Genomic DNA, 18,937 nt, shown 5'->3' on the forward strand with positions numbered 1-18,937 from the left:
CAGTCTTATTTATGCATACATTAAGTCACACAGGTAAGTAATACAGTTAGGCCCTAGGGGCCACGCAAACCATATACTAAGTAAGTGGTATAAGGACCACTGTCACGGAAATAGGATAGGCCTAGGCCTAGGGAATCGCTGGGGCTACACTATACTACCAAAGGTTAGGAAGTGGGAGGCCCACGGGATTCAGGTGCAGAGTGGAAACACTCACGCGTAATGCGTAAAAGTCACTAGCAATAGTACAGTTTAGAAATAGATAGATTTAGGACACTTCCGGAGTAGCTAGGAAGTCGAGACTTGAAAACTAGACACTAGGATAGTCACTATCCTGATGAGCACCGGAGTACCCAAGTTACCTAGCCCACGGGCTGCGGGTGCATAGGGGTGAAGTTGCGTCGGGTTTCGTCGTCGACTCCTATGGATGCCTGAAGAAAGATGCTGACAGGCAGTCAGTGAAGAGTGTCCGGTGGATCCCAAGGCTGGGATCAAGAAGAGAGGAGACCTGCAAGCAGAAGGGACAGAGTCATGGTCACTAGCCAGTGACCACGTGGAACCAGGAAGGAACCAGGCGATGTCGTGAAGATTGCAGGTGAAGGTGTAGCTTGTCGCTGCAGCCACGAGGACCAGGAAGCGTCGAGGACGACCAGGACCAGGAGGCGAGCTGTCCCACGTAGGCTCTTGCTGTCGGCGGCGTCGAAGTTGGACTAGGACTCACCAAGCCTTGGCAAGCGGAACCCACGCAGAATGAAGGACTTGCTTCTGGTGCAGACCAGGAAGGTCTGGGGTGCTTCTCTTTTTGAAAGAAGCAGGAGCCAGTCTGGAGGAGCCAAACCAGCGGTGAAGATTACAGGATGCGTCGTCACAAAGGCCACTAGCCAGCGGGCAAGCAACCGGACAGACGCGGCAAGCAGGAAAATGCTGAAGGGCCCCACGCAGGACTCGTGGAGTGTGGGGGGCTGATCTTCGGTGCAGATGGTGCTTGGGGTTGGGGCTTCTCAATCCCCGGTGCACAACTTCGAGGGTACCTCAGAAGCTGCGCTTGAAGATACTAGCCACTTTTCCCAGGTAGCCGGTCCCACGTCGCTCGTCGCCTCCACGGATCTCAGCTCTGCTGTGGATGTGGATCAGGGTCGGAGAAGTCTGGAAGTCAAGGCTCTGGTCGGGCTCTGCAGTCGGTTCCTCGTAGAACTTGGGCAAAGCAAAGGGTAGTCTCTTGATGGTGCCTGTTTGCACAGGGTAGCCACTCCTTGGCCACAAGGGAGATTCTTCAGTCTTCTTCTTTCGTCGAATGTCGAAGGTCCAGATTTTCTGTTCAAGTTGCAGGTTCAGGATAATCTAAAGTCTTGAGGCCCAACTCCCACTCTTATACTAATCTGGGGGGCTGGGATACCTGCTAGGTCACGCCTTATGGGTGGGACCTGGGAGGGGTGGTTACACCCACTTCCCTTTGTCCAGTTTCGCGCCAGAGCTGGGGCTGGAGTGCCCCAGCGCCGGTTTGAACTGGACTATGCAAGGAACACCTTGTGTGCCCCAGGCATGTCTCATTCCTTTCAGCCCACCCTGCCCCAATACACTAAAGGCTGTCTGGGGAGGTGCTAGCACCTCCCCAAGCAGGAAACCTATTGTCCAGGCCTCCCTGGCTGGGATCACTTCCAGCAGCAGGAGGTCAGACTTGTGTCGTGGCAGCAGCATCCATTTTGTGATGCTGAGGCTTTGGTCAGAGGCTAACGGTGAAGTATGATTTTAACATGTCTCTCCCTCTAGAAGGGGGGAATAATATCCTCATGTTCAGAAATGGTATGGGGGTATTATTCCAAAGTGTTAGACACCTTACACGACATGTTTCGATAAAGTCAAACCATAGTTACCATAACCGCGAGGATTATAAGGCACTTTAAGAGTATATGGTAGGCTATATCATAGAACAGCTATAAGGACATGGTTCCGCAAGCTGCAGACAGGCTCAGCTCATGCTAGAGCACCATCTCACATGTTACCAAGCACTCTGCCTCCAGGATTGTTAAGGCCTGCCATAGGAGTGACTGATAGGTACACATGTGTCTATATGTAACTAGGTATAGGAATACTACACCTAAGCAAGGGGTGATTACACGACCTTGCCCCAGCTGAGTGATCAGCCAGTTGTGTCAAAATGGAAGGCCAGGCCATGGGTGGCATAATGCATGCTGCAGCCCCTGGTAGGCCTAGGGTACATCTATGCCCTGGGTACCTAGGGTACACTGTACAGGGGCCAATAAGGTGATCCTATCCAAATGGGTTATGCACCTAAAGTACATAGTATTAATTTAGAGAGAGAACAGCAGGGCTGTGGGTCTGATTAGCAGGCCCACAGCCACATCTAAGTCGAAAACCAGTAAAGCAAAAGCAAAAGCAAAAAGTGGGGGTGAACATAGAAAGCAGACCCTACTCTCCTACACTCGCCGGCCCAAGGAAGGTAATCAGCAGGTCATCCTGTTGGAGGCAGTGTTACCTTCTTCCTGGACAGGCTTTTGTCTGGCTCTCCTGAGAGCAAAAGACTCGCACTGTGAGATCAGACCCGCGTCTCGGGTGGCAGGTTGTCAGAAACCAGTGTAGGAAAGTGGCTCTATATATACTGTTCCCAAATAGGTACAGTGATTATAGTCCACAGTCCCCAGAGGTTTGGCAGAGGCTAAAGTTAGATATAATCTTACTCTCTAAAGTGGTAGCTTGGTCGAGCAGTAAGGCAGTATCAGAGGACAGTGTAAAGCATTTGTTATACACACTCAGTCAGCAAATGGTCTCACACACTCAAGAACTGAGCTCTAGGCCAATGGTTTGTATAAAAGATATATGGTTGTTTTATTTTCGAACCAACAATAGGTATCGAAAATATACTTTCTCAGCATGAGATGCATTTGTTCTATACTTTGCAAAAGACAATTGACTCTTATGTGGTTTAAAGGAAACTGAATGCTGCTTTGTACTCTGCTTTTGATTGTATGACAATACCTCTCGAGGAACTTGGCTCGCGCATCACTTTGCACATGTCAGAGCGTTATTTTGTTATTTTGTTATTTTGCACTTGGTATAATCTTTGTACCTTTTAACCAGAAACCCCTTTTTAACTTTTGTAATGTAATGCTGTGATTTTAAAGAAACGCTTGATCCCGTAATTGTTACCTTTACATGTACCTTGGCCTTCGCTTCCTCGGTCCGACGCCGGCTTTGGAGCAGTTTGATTGGAGGGAAGCGAACGCACCCTCCCACGCTCATCCAATCAGCGCCTTAGTTGGTCGACTGTCCTGGAGGGGCGGGGAGCCGGGCTTCCACGAGCAGGGCAGCTATTTAAGTCCAGGCTAGGGCGGACGCGGGCCCGCCGGCGGCGCGCCAAAGGCAAGCCCGTCTGCGCCCGTCCGCGCCAAGGACGGGACAATGACGGGACACGCTGCCCAACTCAATACAAAAACCTATCAAGCTGATGCCCTTAAAAGCCTAAACTGGAAACCACTGTCAACTCAGCATCTCTCCCGACACCATTTACGGTGTCTGCTCCTGTTCCGAATGTCTGCTAGACCTCCCCTTCGTAATACCGGCGGGTGTCTCTAACCAGGAAATACACTCTAGGTCGGTGAAGATTAAGAACAGGGGTCTACTTACAGGAGGACTAATCAATGCACGTTCTATGTGTAAACACAGTAAGGACATTAGAGACCTTTTACTGGACTCCCAATTAGACATTTTATTTGTTACCGAGACCTGGCTCAAAGACTGGAGCAGCCCGGATGTAGCGAACTCCATCCCACCAGGCTTTCGTATACATAGGAAAGACCGACTGGTAGGGAGAGGGGGCGGACTCGCCATTATCCTGCGTGATTCCCTTGTCTGTACCTTCTTTGAATTAGACACTATTAATGATGCTAAATGTCTTGGCTTCTGTCTCTCCTTGACTGCCACCGCATGCTTTTCTGGTGGTCTGATTTATCGGCCCCCTGGCCAAAGTGCCAAATTCATCGACGCACTTAATGATTCTTTAAGTCATTTAATGCTTAAATATGCAAATTTTACACTCCTTGGTGATTTTAATCTCCACTTGGAGGAGAATTCTAATCTAGGGACATCTAGTTTCCTTCAAGTTCTAGATGTATTTTCGTTACAACAAATAGTCAAGGGTCCCACCCATCAGGCAGGTCACACCTTGGATGGGGTCTGCTCCAACCTATCCTGGCTTACTGTTGATTCTCCCTCCCCTTTAATCTGGTCTGATCACTCGCTTATTCCCTTTAAAATCACTATGCCTCCGAAGATACAGATTGCAAAAGATTTTAATAATCCTCAACAGGGACCGGGTTGGCCACAGATCATGAAACACCCCAACTTACTGATGACGGCCAAAGACCTTGCTCCAACGCTGACTGGCCAGACAGACAGATTCTCGTCTCTTTCAGTCTTGGCTGGCCACCGTAGGTAGGGTTCTTTCGCCCTCAAATTCTAAGAGTAAACCGTCAAAATCAAAAAACTTAAATACTCCCTGGTTCACATCCAAACTGGCCCAAGCGCGCCTACACTGCAGGCAACTGGAGCGGCAGTGGAGAAAGGGATATAGGGAGGACAAAAAACAGCTGTATAGGGAGGGCAGGAAAGTATACTTTTGTCAGGTTCAGTTGGTAAAAAAGGAATTTTTTACTAATAAAATTAACATAGCCCAGGATAATCAGAAAACGATCTCTCAAATTGTGAGGTCCTTTCTTAAACCCATGGCAGAACAAGCGGGGCTTCCTGCTTCCCAGTCACTGTGTGACCAGATCTCCCTGTTCTTTCAGGAAAAGATCCTCAAGATTCAGAGAGACTTTCCAGCAGGTAATTTCATTTCCGATCCTCTTTGGAAGGACGGTTCGGCCTCCATCTTTACATTTGAACCTCTCATTGGACATGACTCTTTCAGCCATTGAAAAATGCAAATCTGGTTCACCATTGGATGCCTGCCCCCCCGTCAGTCCTACAGAAGTTGTTAGTGGTAGTAAACCCCATGATCAACCAGATCGTCAACTCATCTCTCAAGACGGGGGTGGTGCCAGTGCAGTGGAAGCTGGCACTGGTTAAACCACTAAAAAAAAACCAATATATTGACGCGACTGTATTCTCTAACCTTCGCCCTATCTCTCTTCTCCCAGTTTTGGGTAAAATCACGGAAACTTTCGTCCTAAAGGAGTTAACTAAATTTCTTGAAGAGCAACATACTCTCCGTGTCAAACCGGATTTCGGCCCAAACACTCGACAGAGTCAGCCCTCATTGAAGTCTCTGACTCTTTGAAAATGATCACAGAGGTAGGAGAGCGGTCCTGATTTTGTTGGATCTGTCGGCTGCATTCAACACGATCTCCCATGACATTCTTTTGAGGCGTCTCGAATGCAGCGGCATTTCTGGTATGGTACTGAAGTGGATTAAATCCTTCCTGGTCTCTCGGAGACAGGTGGTTACCCTGGGATCGTTCCTTTCCGCAGAGCGCGCCATCACGGCAGGAGTCCCTCAGGGATCTTCCCTTAGCCCGTTACTCTTCAATGTGTATGTGGCTCCCCTCATCACCTTGATCAACTCTTTTGGGATTGAGGTTATGTCCTATGCAGATGACACCCAAGTGATTATCTCCTTGGAGAATGACTCTATGCAGGCGGAAATAAATTTCAAACTATGTTTGACTGCTGTCCTCCAGTGGATGCGAAATAATCATTTGAAGTGTGTAACGGACAAAACAGAGATTCTCCCGATAGGGTCGGATGTCTCTTTTCAGCCGTCTAAATGGTGGCCTGAGGGAGCAACCCCCCCCCCCCCCTCCTGAGGTTGCGAAGGTTGTCAGGAACCTAGGAGTTCAATTTGACAATTCCCTCTGTTTCCTTCCCCATGGCAAAATAGTTGCAGGCACATGTTTTACTCTAATTAAATCTCTAAAAAAAAATGTTTGTTTCTTCCCCTGTCCACAAGAAAGTCCGTAGCAGTAGCCTTGATACTCTCTCGTATCGATTACTGCAACGGCCTCTTGGCTGGAGTCAATAGATCAGTTCTAAAGAAGCTCCAGGTGGTGCAGCACGCTGCAGCCCGCCTGGTGCTTAAGCTCCCTAGAAAGTCCTCAGCCTCGGCAGCTTTGAATGCACTCCATTGGCTCCCGATTCCTAAAAGAATCCTTTTCAAGATTCTTCTTGTCACATACAGGGCAAAGATGAAGATTGGGCCTAAATTCTTGTCTGCACGTTTCACCCCATATACCACTTCCAGAGTGCTTAGATCATCTTCGGCTAACCTTCTTAAAGTGCCGCACTTTAAATACAAGTCAAAAGGAGTAAGAACCCTGGCCTTCTTGGGTGCCAGAGCCTGGAATAAACTCCCAGCTCAGATCAAACTTAGTATCACTGAACTTACATTCAGGAAGGAACTTAAAACCTGGATCTATGGCATCTCGGAGGACTGTTGTCTTGCTCTGATCTAAACCATTCTTAACAGTTCACTATTCTGGTTTCCCTCATCTATGTTTGACAATAGCGCCAAGATACTCCTCGCGGAGTGATAGCTGCGCTCTATAAGTACAATCTCATATATCAGTTTGTTGTTGCAATAGGCAACACAATTTCAAACACAATAATACATTGAGCTCAATGGGAATTTTAAGTTACTGCCACATCTCTAGCCGCGCGTCTGGCTTATAGGTTTTGGTAGTAGAATGCAAAAGTCTGTGCAGTCTCCGGTAGGGAGCATTGAGGTTGGCCATGGACATCGAGGACTTCCGGAACGATACTGTTGACCTGCGGTTGTGAAGTCAGCCAGTAAGGTAACTTCCCATTCCTCCCCCCCCCGCCCCCCCTCCCAGCCATAGATTCTGGCTGTTGAGGCCCTCCAAAGGTGTTTGGGTCTTATCAAGGAGGATATCCGGTTACACTCCCTTGAGGCAGCCAGTCGGTGAGAGACATCCACTTGTGGGTCCGCATTCAGCTGTTCCAACTGGAGATCTGGAGCCTCCAGCCGGGTAATCCAAGCCGATCGGTCGTGCTTTGCCTCTGATATATTGTGTGGCGAAGCCGCGCAGCGTCACTTTACTAGTTGACCATAGCATACCTATCTTGGCCATGGAGCCTACATCGGTCACAAAGAATTATTGTAGTTTGGACCGAAGGCTGCATATGAACTTTGTCCTGGAGGTACCAGGCATTCATGTGCCATATAGGCCGCTGACCTTCTACGGGATGTCTTAGGCGCAGCAACGGGGGGGGGAGTGATTCGAGATGCCACGGTCCAGAATCTGGGTCTGAGCAAATTTCATGCAATCGGGGGCAGGCAGAAAGATCAAGTCTATCCGGAAGGGAATGTGGTGGGGTCCTGAGGTGTGCATGAATTACCGACGTCGAGGGTGCCAAGATCTCCAGGCATCGCAGAGACCACAGGCCGTGGCCTAGTCTGCGAGATGGCGAGCGCCGATCCCATGAGAATTCATGGGAGGTCTGGAGCAGTCTGCTTCAGGGTCAGGAACGGCTTTGAAGTCTTATCACCGTGAGCCCCAGCGGGGGGAGACAGGTAAGGAGATGTGAAAGATATTGTAGCTTGGAGGCCGGGGACGCGGGTGGTACATAGACACATCAGTAGCAACACTTGGCCCTCTAATTGGCCCTCCAGAGTGATGTAGCGTCCCTGCAGATCTTGCGTGATGTGTGTGACCACCGGTGGAAAGGAGCGGTGCAGCAGGATGGCGACCCCCCCCTTGGCCCCATGAGAGAACTCTGCTTGAGAAACCCTATTGTAGCCCCTCCGTTCAAGGAAGGGGCAAAGATACAACAGCAGGAGAGCTTCCGCATGATATCGGTGTGCAAAGTCTAGGACAGCTGCACGTTTCACTCTGTCTAGCAGCTCGTTAACATTCCATTACATAACCTGAAAGGTCATGTGTGCGGGGTTAGGGTCTGTGTGAAAAGCATGTGATCATGTACCCCTGTGAGGGCCAACAACAGGGCCCCAGGAGGCTCTACCAGATGTGCTGGTGGCAAGAAGGAAACCAGTTACACTGGGACTGCTCATTAGAATACGGTATGTGCGTGTCTTAACCTGAGAGGGGAAAAACGAGGTTAAACAGAGAAGCAACAAATCTTGTGTAAATATAACCCCGCCCCCCCAACGCCCACCCCATACTTCTACCCTAGAAGCATCTGTCGCCCTATAAAAAATAAAAACAGAAGTCAGCAATGTGTTCAGGAACATTCTAAGTGTCATAGTGACTATTTGAGCACCTCTGATCTTCCTACGGAACTTCCACCAAAGTTATTGGAGGGCTGGTAAGTGGAGGTTGTCTGGGACACTGGGGTCGATGCAGCCCAGTGCAATCAATATCTTCTCAAGGCAGGTGGCAGATAAGGTAGTTGGAGCCCCAGGGCCGTGACCCCCACCGCGCTCCAGGTGCGCCCCCGGCTGGACCCGAGGATGCCCCAATCTGGTGGCCCAAACCTGAAGTGGACACAGCCTCCTGATCTCAATCTCTGTTGCCCCATGGCTAAGGGGGGGAAAGACTGACTCTCAAAGGCAAGGGAGAGATTAGTTGGCAGTCATTCAATATTGGAGCTGCGAGACAAGTCCGAGTAGGGGGGGCAGCCAAGCCCATCCGTTGGGAACTCTGCTCCTCTGCCTCCAGGTCCACCCCATCACTCCCTGCGGCGATCCTGGGTGGCAATGGAGGGTTCCCACTTAGGGAGACGGTGAACGACCCCATCTCCTCTGCCTCCACCTTGATCTGTCGCACATTCTACGTGGTTTGTGTAGAGGTTGTGTTTCCGGGGCACCGCCCATCTCCGGTCGCCGGGAAAATCAGGTGATAGTGAATCTCAATGCCCTCCGTTTCTGCTTGACCTCTGCGTATGAACGGCGCCGCTGCTGGACCTCACATGTGTAGTCCGGAAAGAGAAGTACTTTGGTACCATCAATTTGGAGCTCCGTCTGTCCTCTAGCTTCCTGAAGGACAGCATCCCTTGCTGGGAAGTGATGGGCGGGGGCACTGATCAGACAAGGCGGGGCCCCTGGCGGCGGCCTAGGGGTCAGGGCCCAGTATGCCCATCCGATGGCGAACCATAAGGATAGGCCGTCGGCGGACATCCAAGATTTCACCCAACTCTCCACTTGGTCCACCTCCTGCTCCGGGACACCAATGAGACGGATGTTACACTGGGAGTGCCTCTCTGCATCCTTCACTCACTTGTGAAGATCCGCCATGCACGGCACAGTCGAGAGCACACTTCATATTTGAAACCCCCGGTCGTGTAACACATGTATGATACTGTAAAACATCGGCTTCTTGAATAAACCAGTCTGAGCCACGTGTCCTAAAGTTTACTTCACTGCTCAACAACCATGATGACAAAATGTTTGCTCAAGGCTTCTGCCTGCTTCGAGGAGCAGAAATGTTCCAGCAGATTTAAACACACACTCCTGGCGAGAGACTTTGTCCTGAGGGGTGAGATCCATGCAAGGTTGCTAGTGGAAAGCTGTCAGACCTTTATTCTGAGACATTATTTGTTTTCCCATGTGTCGATAAATGAGTCCTACAATTTCACAATGTTCAGGCAAGAAAGTTTGCTTTCTACCCATTGTCCTCATCTTCCACTTGTTTTGGCATCTTTACTGTTATTTTGTCAGGCTGTGAAATCTCACATTGTATGTGGTGTCGGCGAATTACAGTAGGCTGGTATCTTTTCTTTAGTTATACTAACAAGCATTTGCAATGCAATAGGTCTTGCATTTACGTGAGTTAAAGTTATTGAAATTGTAAATAACAATGCCTTATCTATGTTTTAAAAACGGAACCAAAAATAAAAGGCATTGTCATTTGAAATGTCAATAGCTCAAACTCACTTAAATGCGAGACCTTTTGCATTGCAAATGCTTGTTGAGGTTGGAGATGTCCTCTTCAGCCGATAAGATCCGGGTTTCCTATTCGGTCAACCTGGCTGTGGCATTACGGAGATACTAGTGCAGCAAGGCAATGTCCATCCGCACCTATCCTATCTTGTTCTCCACAGCTGACTGCAAGGTCTGGATTGCCTGCAGTATCGTGCCGAGATGTGGGTGAGCGGGTCCAGGTCAAACACCCCCGGGGTGGTCCGAGGAGTTCATAGAGGGCTTGGCTGTGTACTGGTCCATCCTAGACTGTGTGGTGCCAGAGTAGGCTGGCCTATGCTTGTCCATCTTAGCACAGCGAAGATGGCGCAGGCCTGGGAATCTGTTGTTCTAAATTGTGCCAGGTTCTCCGACAGCAATGTCCATGGAAAGGGCAGAGGAGGGGCGGGCCTGGATATTAACTCTGTCAGATCAGTCTCCTGGGGTGGAGTCTGAGCCGGCGGGGGCCCGCAGTCCTCCAATCCAGGGAAGGTCATTCAAGGTTTTATTGAAGGTCCATTTAATGTAGAACTGGGAATACGAGTACCGTTTTGCTTCTGAGGTCACTGTCTGTGATCTGTTGGATTATTGTCTCATTCCACCACCTGCCTCGCCTTGCCAGTTTTGCCCTTGTCCCGGGAGGGTGACAGGACACTAAATTATGGAAATCGAAAAATCAGACTGTTTTACACACAACTGTGGCTTTCTGAAAAATATTTTGTTCTCATGAGTGTTGTATTTGTATGTTGCCGCATTTGATTGTTGTATGATCTACTTCTCATCCAGGGGATACTCATCAATAGTCATAATCTATGAATAATCCCCGCCCATGTGCGGGATCCCGGAGCATATAGAAAATACATATATATTTACATATGTGAAAACATATACATGCAGCCTAAAAATGTTCAAAACATGGCAGTGCTGTAAATTACGTATGATTGCATAGTAGTGCCCCCTAACCCATAAGGAAAAAAGGAAGCATCAGGCAAATTATAACACAGCACTGCTTTATTGTCATAAAGCAACTTGTAATTGTAAGCATTCGCCAGTAGGCTGCAGCAGAGTATCAAGAAACAAAGAAAACTGACACCTTGCCTTTAAGGCATTAGAGTAGGGGGACCGTGCCTTTAAGACCTGCATGAGACCCCCTGCTCCCACGATGCATTACAGGTCGCAGTTGGGCCAGTTCTTTTTTCCGGCTCCTTCTGTGAGGATCCTGGAGCTTGAGCTCTTCAGTTTTTGACTGAAATTTTGGAAATTACAGCTTTTTCAAGCATTTTTTGACGTTTTCTGGCTTCTGGGGGCTGATTCTGCTGGTTTCCAGTAAAATTTCGATTTTTTTTTCCAGTCATGATGCCTCCTTTATTTCGGAAATGCCCTTCTTGTGGCAACAAGATGGCACTGGCAGATCCACACTCTGTGTGTATTGCATGTTTACCAACTAAACACGATCCTGACCGGTGTCCTCACTGCCAGAAGTTCTCCAAGGGCACTCTGAGGGATAGAGAGCGCATTAGACTACATGCACAGCTGGAGAAGGACAGAAGCCGTCGTGAAGGCGATCCTTCTTCATCAAGACCACCTTCTTCAGCTACACAATCGCAAAAACGGCGACACACCAGCTCTCCTGGCTCCAGAAAGACCAAGAGTCCTAGGGATTCGACGTCGAAGAGGCCGTCAAAGGCAGAAGACAACTTCGGCGTCAAGGGATTCATCTCACCGTCGAGATTCTCCTCCGCGCAAAAGTAAGTCGGCGTCGAGGCGCAGTCCTTCGGGCTCGAAGGCTGCTAGTCCGGGAAGGTCTGGACTGTCTCCGTCGACGTCGAGACACACTCCGCCACCCTCGAGGGGGTCGGCGTCGAGAGATGCGGCGACGTACGTTCCGCCGCGAGTGGGCAGGTCGCCGTCGAGGGATTCCCCCACTCGGCGACATAGGTCGACGTCGAGATCACATGGAAGGTCGACGTCCATCAACAATTCGACGCCGTGAGAGGTCGAAGTCGCCCACTCGACGTCGTGAGAGGTCGACGTCGCAATCGCCCACTCGACATCGTGAGAGGTCGACGTCGCAATCGCCCAGTCGACGGCGTGAGAGGTCGACGTCGAAGAGTCTACGTCGAGAGAAGTCGCCGTCGAAATTGCCCAGTCGACGGCGTGAGAGGTAGACGTCGAAGAGTCGACGTCGAGAGAAGTCGTGGTCGAAGTCGCCCAGTCGACGGCGTGAGAGGTCGACGTCGAAGAGGCGACGTCGAGAGAAGTCGAAGACACCCAGTCGACGGCGTGCAAGGCCGACGTCAAGGTCATCCAGTCGACGTCAGGTGCCAGAGAAGAGGATATCGACGTCTAGGTCTCCGCGATCAGCGTCGAGACCGCCGTCGAGGCCAGAACGCCATACCCCACACTTGCCGATGGTGACGCAGACGTCGACGTCGAGGAATTCGACGCCGAGGGGTACAGCTGGAGCTCCCGCGGAGAGGTCTCGATCTCCAGGAGACCAGTCATCTCCGGGACTGCACATCGTGCAAATATCTCCGGAAGGCTCACACAAGTCTCCAGAGAGGTTCGGACTGTCACCTCGCTGGTTGCGGGATGTGGGCCCTGGCACATGTCGAAGTCCTGGATCGGACTACTCCCGCACGTATTCTCCACTGCGCAGGAGTAAGTCTCCTCCAAGGGATCCAAGGCCACCTACTCCCCGCCGGTCTCGTTCCAGGGACCGCCGCTCCTCGCACAGACGTCCAAGATCTCCGTCAAAGCGCAGATCAAGGTCTAGGGCTCACCATAGCGAACGCTCTCACAAGAGGCGACTCACCAGGTCGCCCACTGGGACTTCATCCACAAGGTCCTCAGTCCGGGACTACTCTCCTACTTTTTCCTCTACACCTCCATCGCGAGTGTCCCCGGTGGACGACATCGCTACCTTCTCAGACGTCCTGGGTAGAGGGGAGCAAAAGTTGAACATCGCGCTGCACATCCCTCAGGCACCCACTTCAGTGATCTTTGACACTTTGCATCATCGGTCGGCTCCCAGACCTCTGCTCCTTTTGGTGCCAGGATTGTTGGACCCAGCTATGGCCACGTTCCTCACTCCGGCTACGGCGGGCTCGGTTCCGTCAAGGATAGCGAAGAAGTATAAGGCTCCAGCCGAGGATCCTTTGTTCTTGAGGGCTGACCCGCCAGCGGACTCGGTGATCGTGGCAGCAGCTATGAAGTCCCACTCGACCTCAGTGTCTTCTTCTGTCCCCCCTGAGAAGGACAGCAAGCTGATGGATTCCTACGGCAGGAAAATGTGCAACACTTCTTCCTCGCACATGAAGGTGGCTAGCGCTTCAGCCCTGCTGGGGCGGTATGATCGTTCCCTGTGGGATTCCCTCGCCAGATTCGCGGAGAAGCTGCCTAGAGAAGACAGCCGGGACTTCACAGAGATCCTACAAGAAGGCGGGCTGGTGGCCAATCAAATCATCAGCGCAGCGGCTGATGCCTCGGACCTTGCCGCACATGGCTACTCACATGGCGTCTGCTCTCAGCGTTCGGCCTGGCTGAGACTAACTGGCCTCAAGCCTGACGCACAAAAGAGAATTCTCAATCTGCCCTTTAACGGATCATCATTATTTGGGGCTCATGCGGATGACCAAATGAGCAAGATGAAGGCAGAGTTGGACACCGTGAAGGCTGTGGGGCTGGAAAAACGCAAAGAATTCCGAAAGCGTTTTCGCCAGGGCGACAAACGTGCCTTTCACCAGCGCGTTCAAACACCCCAATGGTCCTCCCAGAATCAACAGAGGTCCCAGTTTCAGCAAAGGGGTCCGGGGCAGAGGAAGAGGAAATGCGAAGCAACAACAGTCCTCTACCAAACAGCGAAACAGTGAAATCTTACTTCCTCCGCTCTCGTTCGCCACTCCGGTGGGAGGAAGTATCACCGTTCACCTGACAGAGTGGAAAGCCATTACAAACGACAGATGGGTGCTGAATATTGTAGAGCATGGCTACTTGCTGAGGTTCAAATCTCTCCCTCCGCAGGTACCCCCACGGAGGCAGCCACTCCCTCCCACCCAAACCCAACTTTTAAAGGACGAAGTTGCCACTCTCCTCTCCAAGAACGCCATAGAGGAGGTTCCAACCAGGCAGAGAAATCTAGGAGTGTACTCCCAGTATTTTCTTGTTCAAAAACGAGGAGCGGTCAGAGTACAGACCCATCCTCTATCTCCGCCTACTCAACGGATTTGTCAAAAGAGAAAAATTCAGAATGCTGGCACTGCACCAGATCTTCCCACATCTCCACCAGGGGGACTGGATGTGTGCCATCGACTTACAGGACGCATACTTGCACATTCCTGTCTCAGCGAAACATCGAAAGTTTCTCAGATTTCAGATCTCTCGCCGGCATTATCAATACATGGTTCTGCCATTCGGCCTCAAATCCGCACCACGAACTTTCTCAAAGTGCATGGCGGTGGTGGCTGCTTTTCTCCGCAAGCAGAAGATATTCGTCTACCCCTATCTAGACGACTGGCTCTTGAAGAGTTCCACTCCTGCTCGACTCCAGAGTCATCTTTCGTTTTGCCTCCACCTTCTGCACTCGCTGGGCCTCCAGGTCAACTACAAGAATTCGGTCCTCAATCCCACTCCGCAGATCCACTACTTCGGCGCCTCTCTAGACTCCGCAAGTGCAAGCGTGTGTCCTTCGGAGGAGAGGTTATCCTCCATGCTTCAGAAAGGCCGCATGCTTCTCAGCACGGCATTTCCCACAGCCAGACAAGTGTCATCTCTCCTGGGGTCGATGGCTTCGTGCATTTACATTGTGCCCAATGCACGTCTGCACATGCGTCCTCTGCAACAAGAACTAGAGGATCAGTGGTCTCAGAGGTCCGGCCGCTGGGAAGATCCCATCACCCTTCATCAAGCCGCCAAAGACTCCATCCGGTGGTGGATGAAGCGCTCCCATCTGCTTCACGGCGTCCCCTTCCATCAGGCGCCTCCGACACAGACAGTGGTCACAGATGCCTCCATGCAGGGCTGGGGTGCTCATATGGGCCAGCTTCAAGTACAAGGTCTCTGGTCCGCTATCGAACAGAGTTATCACATCAACTTCTTGGAGCTACGAGCAGTCCACCTAGCTCTCAAGTCCCTGTATCCATCCCTGCAAACCAACTATGTTCAGGTTCAGACAGACAACACCACAACTATGTTCTATCTGAACAAACAAGGAGGCACCAGATCGCGGGTCCTGTCTCTGGAAGCCCAGTCCATCTGGAGATGGCTTCTGGCGAGAAACCTGGCGATCGTCGCTGTTCACCTGCCAGGGACCCTGAACGTGCAGGCAGACGGCCTCAGCAGAGACTTCGTCGAAGCGCACAACTGGGTGCTCAACGAAGGCGTCGCTCAAGAGATCTTCCGGTTGTGGGGCGTACCGGACATCGATCTTTTCGCAGACGCGGCAAACAAATAATGCCCCGTCTTCGCCTCCAGGTTCCCTCAACGGGGGTCGGAGGGGAACGTACTTTTGATCAGCTGGTCGAGGACATTGCTTTACGCTTTTCCTCCTCTCCCTCTCATCCCGGCTGTGATACAGAAATTCTACAGGGTCAGGACTCGGATGATCCTAATAGCCCCGGAGTGGCCCCGTCAGTGGTGGTACCCGGATCTACTCCAGCTGTCAGAAGTACCACACAGGAGGTTGCCTTGCCTACCGAACTTGCTGACCAAGGACAAGGGGAGGGTGTTTCATCCCAATCTTCCCTCCCTCAACTTGACGGCATGGCTCCTGAATTCATCCAATACGGACATTTAGATCTTCCTCCGGACTGTATGAACATTCTCCGGGAGGCGAAGAGGCCCTCCACTAGGAAGTCTTACGCCTTTAAGTGGAAAAGATTCTGCGTTTGGTGTAGAGAACACCCTTGATCCGATGCGGGGTCAAGAACAGGTTATTCTCCCCTACTTACTGTACTTGGCGAAGTCTGGGTTAAAGTACTCTTCCATCAGAGTACACTTAGCTGCTATTACAGCCTATAGGAAGTCTCCTACCCAGACCTCATTCTTCCAGATGCCAGTTGGAAAGGATTTCTTAGAAGGGCTTAAAGTGTACCCACCAGTGAGGTCTCCTTCCCCTTCCTGGGAACTTAACATCGTTCTCTCTAAGCTAATGGGGGCCCCTTTTGAACCAATTCATAAGGCGTCCTTGCAGCATCTGACCTGGAAGGCTGCATTCTTAGTAGCCATCACTTCGGCCCGTAGGGTCAGTGAAATTCAGGCCCTCTGCTGCAAGGAACCTTACACTGTGTTTCATGCTAATAGGGTGGTGCTCCGTACTCATCCGAGCTTCCTGACCAAGGTGGTCTCGGACTTCCACATTAATCAGGTGATCACTTTGCCCACCTTTTTTCCTCAGCCATCCACTCCCCCGGAGAGAGCCTTACATTCTCTTGACCTCCGGAGGGTTTTGAAATTCTATCTGGATAAGACCCTTCCACTTAGAAAGTCAGACAGGCTCTTTTTTAACTATGGGCCTACGAATACCGGGCTGGCTGCCTCCAAGAGGTCCATTTCTAGATGGATTGTCTCATTTATAGCCTTGTCTTACCAACTGTCCCACAAGGTTCTGCAGGGTAAACCTAGAGCACACTACTCGAGGGAAGGCTTCTACTGTTGCACTCCTTCGCAACGTTCCCATGTCTGAAATCTGCAAAGCGGCTACATGGCGCTCAGTTCATACCTTTACGCGCCATTGCCTAGATTCAGACGCACAGGCCGACGCCCAGGTGGAGCAGGCTTCTCTGAGGAACCTGTTTGCATAACTGTGATGCTAAATGTGCTTTTACTGTATGTTTTAGATGCTCTCGTGCTCGTCCGCGAGACTTGGGGTATGGGCTTGCTACTCTATTCATAGATTATGACTATTGATGAGTATCCCCTGGATGAGAAGGATTAGTTACCTGTAATCCTAGTTCTCATCCAGGGGTATACTCATCAAAGTCCTAAGCGACCCACCCACCTCCCCGGACGAGCATGGTGTCTCTTTAACCTCTTCAATGCCTATGACGAGCTGGTCTCGTCATGGGCCGCGGTTGCGCTGTGCCCATGACGAGACCAGCTCGTCATAAACCCCGCCCGCTAATGAAAGCGCCGGCACAGGGCGGGGAAAGGGGCGGGCACTGAAGGGGTTAAGTACGTGCTGTATGGCATGCAGATCTACTCTGGTGCGGATGCACCGCCAAAAAGAACTGGCCCAACTGCCACCTGTAATGCATCATGGGAGCAGGGGGTCTCATGCAGGTCTTAAAGGCACGGTCCCCCTACTCGAATGCCTTAAAGGCAAGGTGTCAGTTTTCTTTGTTTCTTGATACTCTGCTGCAGCCTACTGGCGAATGCTTACAATTACAAGTTGCTTTATGACAATAAAGCAGTGCTGTTATAATTTGCCTGATGCTTCCTTTTTTCCTTACGGGTTAGGGGGCACTACTATGCAAACATACGTAATTTACAGCATTGCCATGTTTTGAAAATTTTTAGGCTGCATGTATATGTTTACACATATTTGTATATATATATATATATATATATATATATATATATATATATATATATATATATATATATATATATTTTCTATATGCTCCGGGATCCTGCACATGGGCGGGGATTATTCATAGATTATGACTTTGAGTATACCCCTGGATGAGAACTAGGATTACAGGTGAGTAACTAATCCTATTTGTATATCTGTCAATAAAAGATTGATTACAATTCATAAATCCAAAAAAGAGTGGCTGCTATTACAAGCATGTTTATTGTAATTTTGCTGACACAAAGCTGTTTAAGAGGGTCCTTGAAACAAAATATGAAAGAGCAGGACTTGGCTTAACCTTTAACATTCTCGGTCAGCAAACATTATAGATTCATGCCTATGCTTCCATTCCCTAACTGAATGATTTCATGTCCTTAATTAGCATAAGTTTGTTTTTCATTTCTTTGTTTTCTACATATAGGCCAAAGGCGCATTGCTTCAACTGTGGCTCTGAAGACCACCAGTTAAGAGACTGTCCACAGGTATGTTCCTTTACTATCCCAGTTGAAAGCTCGCATTGGCATTCACTTCAAATAGTTAGGCATGATCATTGGTCTAACCACATTTAGCTATGGCCCTTAAATACCATATATTCAGATTTGCATTCACTCTGAACCTTTTTTGTGCAGGTTATAGGTCAGTGTCATCTTGTTCTTGTGGGGTTTGACATTTGAGCTGGGTGCTCTCAATTTGAAGTCCTTTGTATTGCAAATACACCTCTACATGATTAGAATATCATTAGGGCTCTCTATTTTGTCTTATTTTTTTAACCTTTCCATCTTTATCCATATTTATTTTCTGCCCCTCTTATTAGTGTTTATCCATATTTGGATATTTGGTTTGTTTTGAGAATAAATTAAATGGGAAAATTGTATATTCCACATTTTTTTTTAACTGAAAAACATGCGTTCCTGCTTTGCCTTTCGTGCCTTAGCAAATTAAGAAACAAAATATGCTAAAACATCACATCCACAGGTAAATAGTAGCAGTATGCTACAAATATGTTGTCATATACATGTATTTAAAGAAATATCATCCTGTGTTTTTTTTTTTTTGTTTCTTCCTATGCAGTCTGCTCAGCTGTTGGCCTGAAACTCATAAATGAGCATGGTCGCTCACAAGAAGTCTGTTATCTGTATTTTCCCCTGTATTGGAGCTTTCATAGATTCACATGCCTGAATCATTCCCCGTCGTCGAGACTGGAGTCTCCTGTACATAATAAAGCATTGCTGAGTAGTTTAGAAAACTGAAAAAAGGCCTAGGCCCATTTTCCTTTTGCATCCCATAACCTTTGTTATGTAAAAAAGGACTAAACTTGTCTCTGAACCAATCAGAGCCTCTCACCCTGTGGAGAAGTGTGGCTCCATGATTAGAGCGGCAGACCCTGATGCAGAGGTCTAGCCCGGGACCAGGGTTCAATTCCCCGCCTCGGCGGGTCTTGGGCTCAAAAAATTCCACGGACCTGATAATTCTCGCCT

The 18,937-nt window shown here is 49.7% G+C and overlaps 1 protein-coding gene across 4 annotated transcripts in view; it reads left to right on the forward strand.

The window, feature by feature from the left end:
* The window catches only part of ZCCHC8 (zinc finger CCHC-type containing 8), a 399,429-nt gene that overhangs the window by 222,429 nt on the left and 158,063 nt on the right, over positions 1-18,937 (forward strand). For all 4 annotated transcript variants that reach the window (XM_085635064.1, XM_085635063.1, XM_085635065.1 and 1 more), the window contains exon 8: positions 17,881-17,941. In XM_085635064.1, the coding sequence (XP_085491190.1) occupies positions 17,881-17,941 (61 nt within the window). The remainder of the gene's footprint in view (positions 1-17,880; positions 17,942-18,937) is intronic.

The sequence above is a fragment of the Triturus cristatus genome, chromosome 11, assembly GCF_964204655.1.
Source record: "Triturus cristatus chromosome 11, aTriCri1.1, whole genome shotgun sequence".
Classification (NCBI taxonomy): Eukaryota; Metazoa; Chordata; class Amphibia; order Caudata; family Salamandridae; genus Triturus; species Triturus cristatus.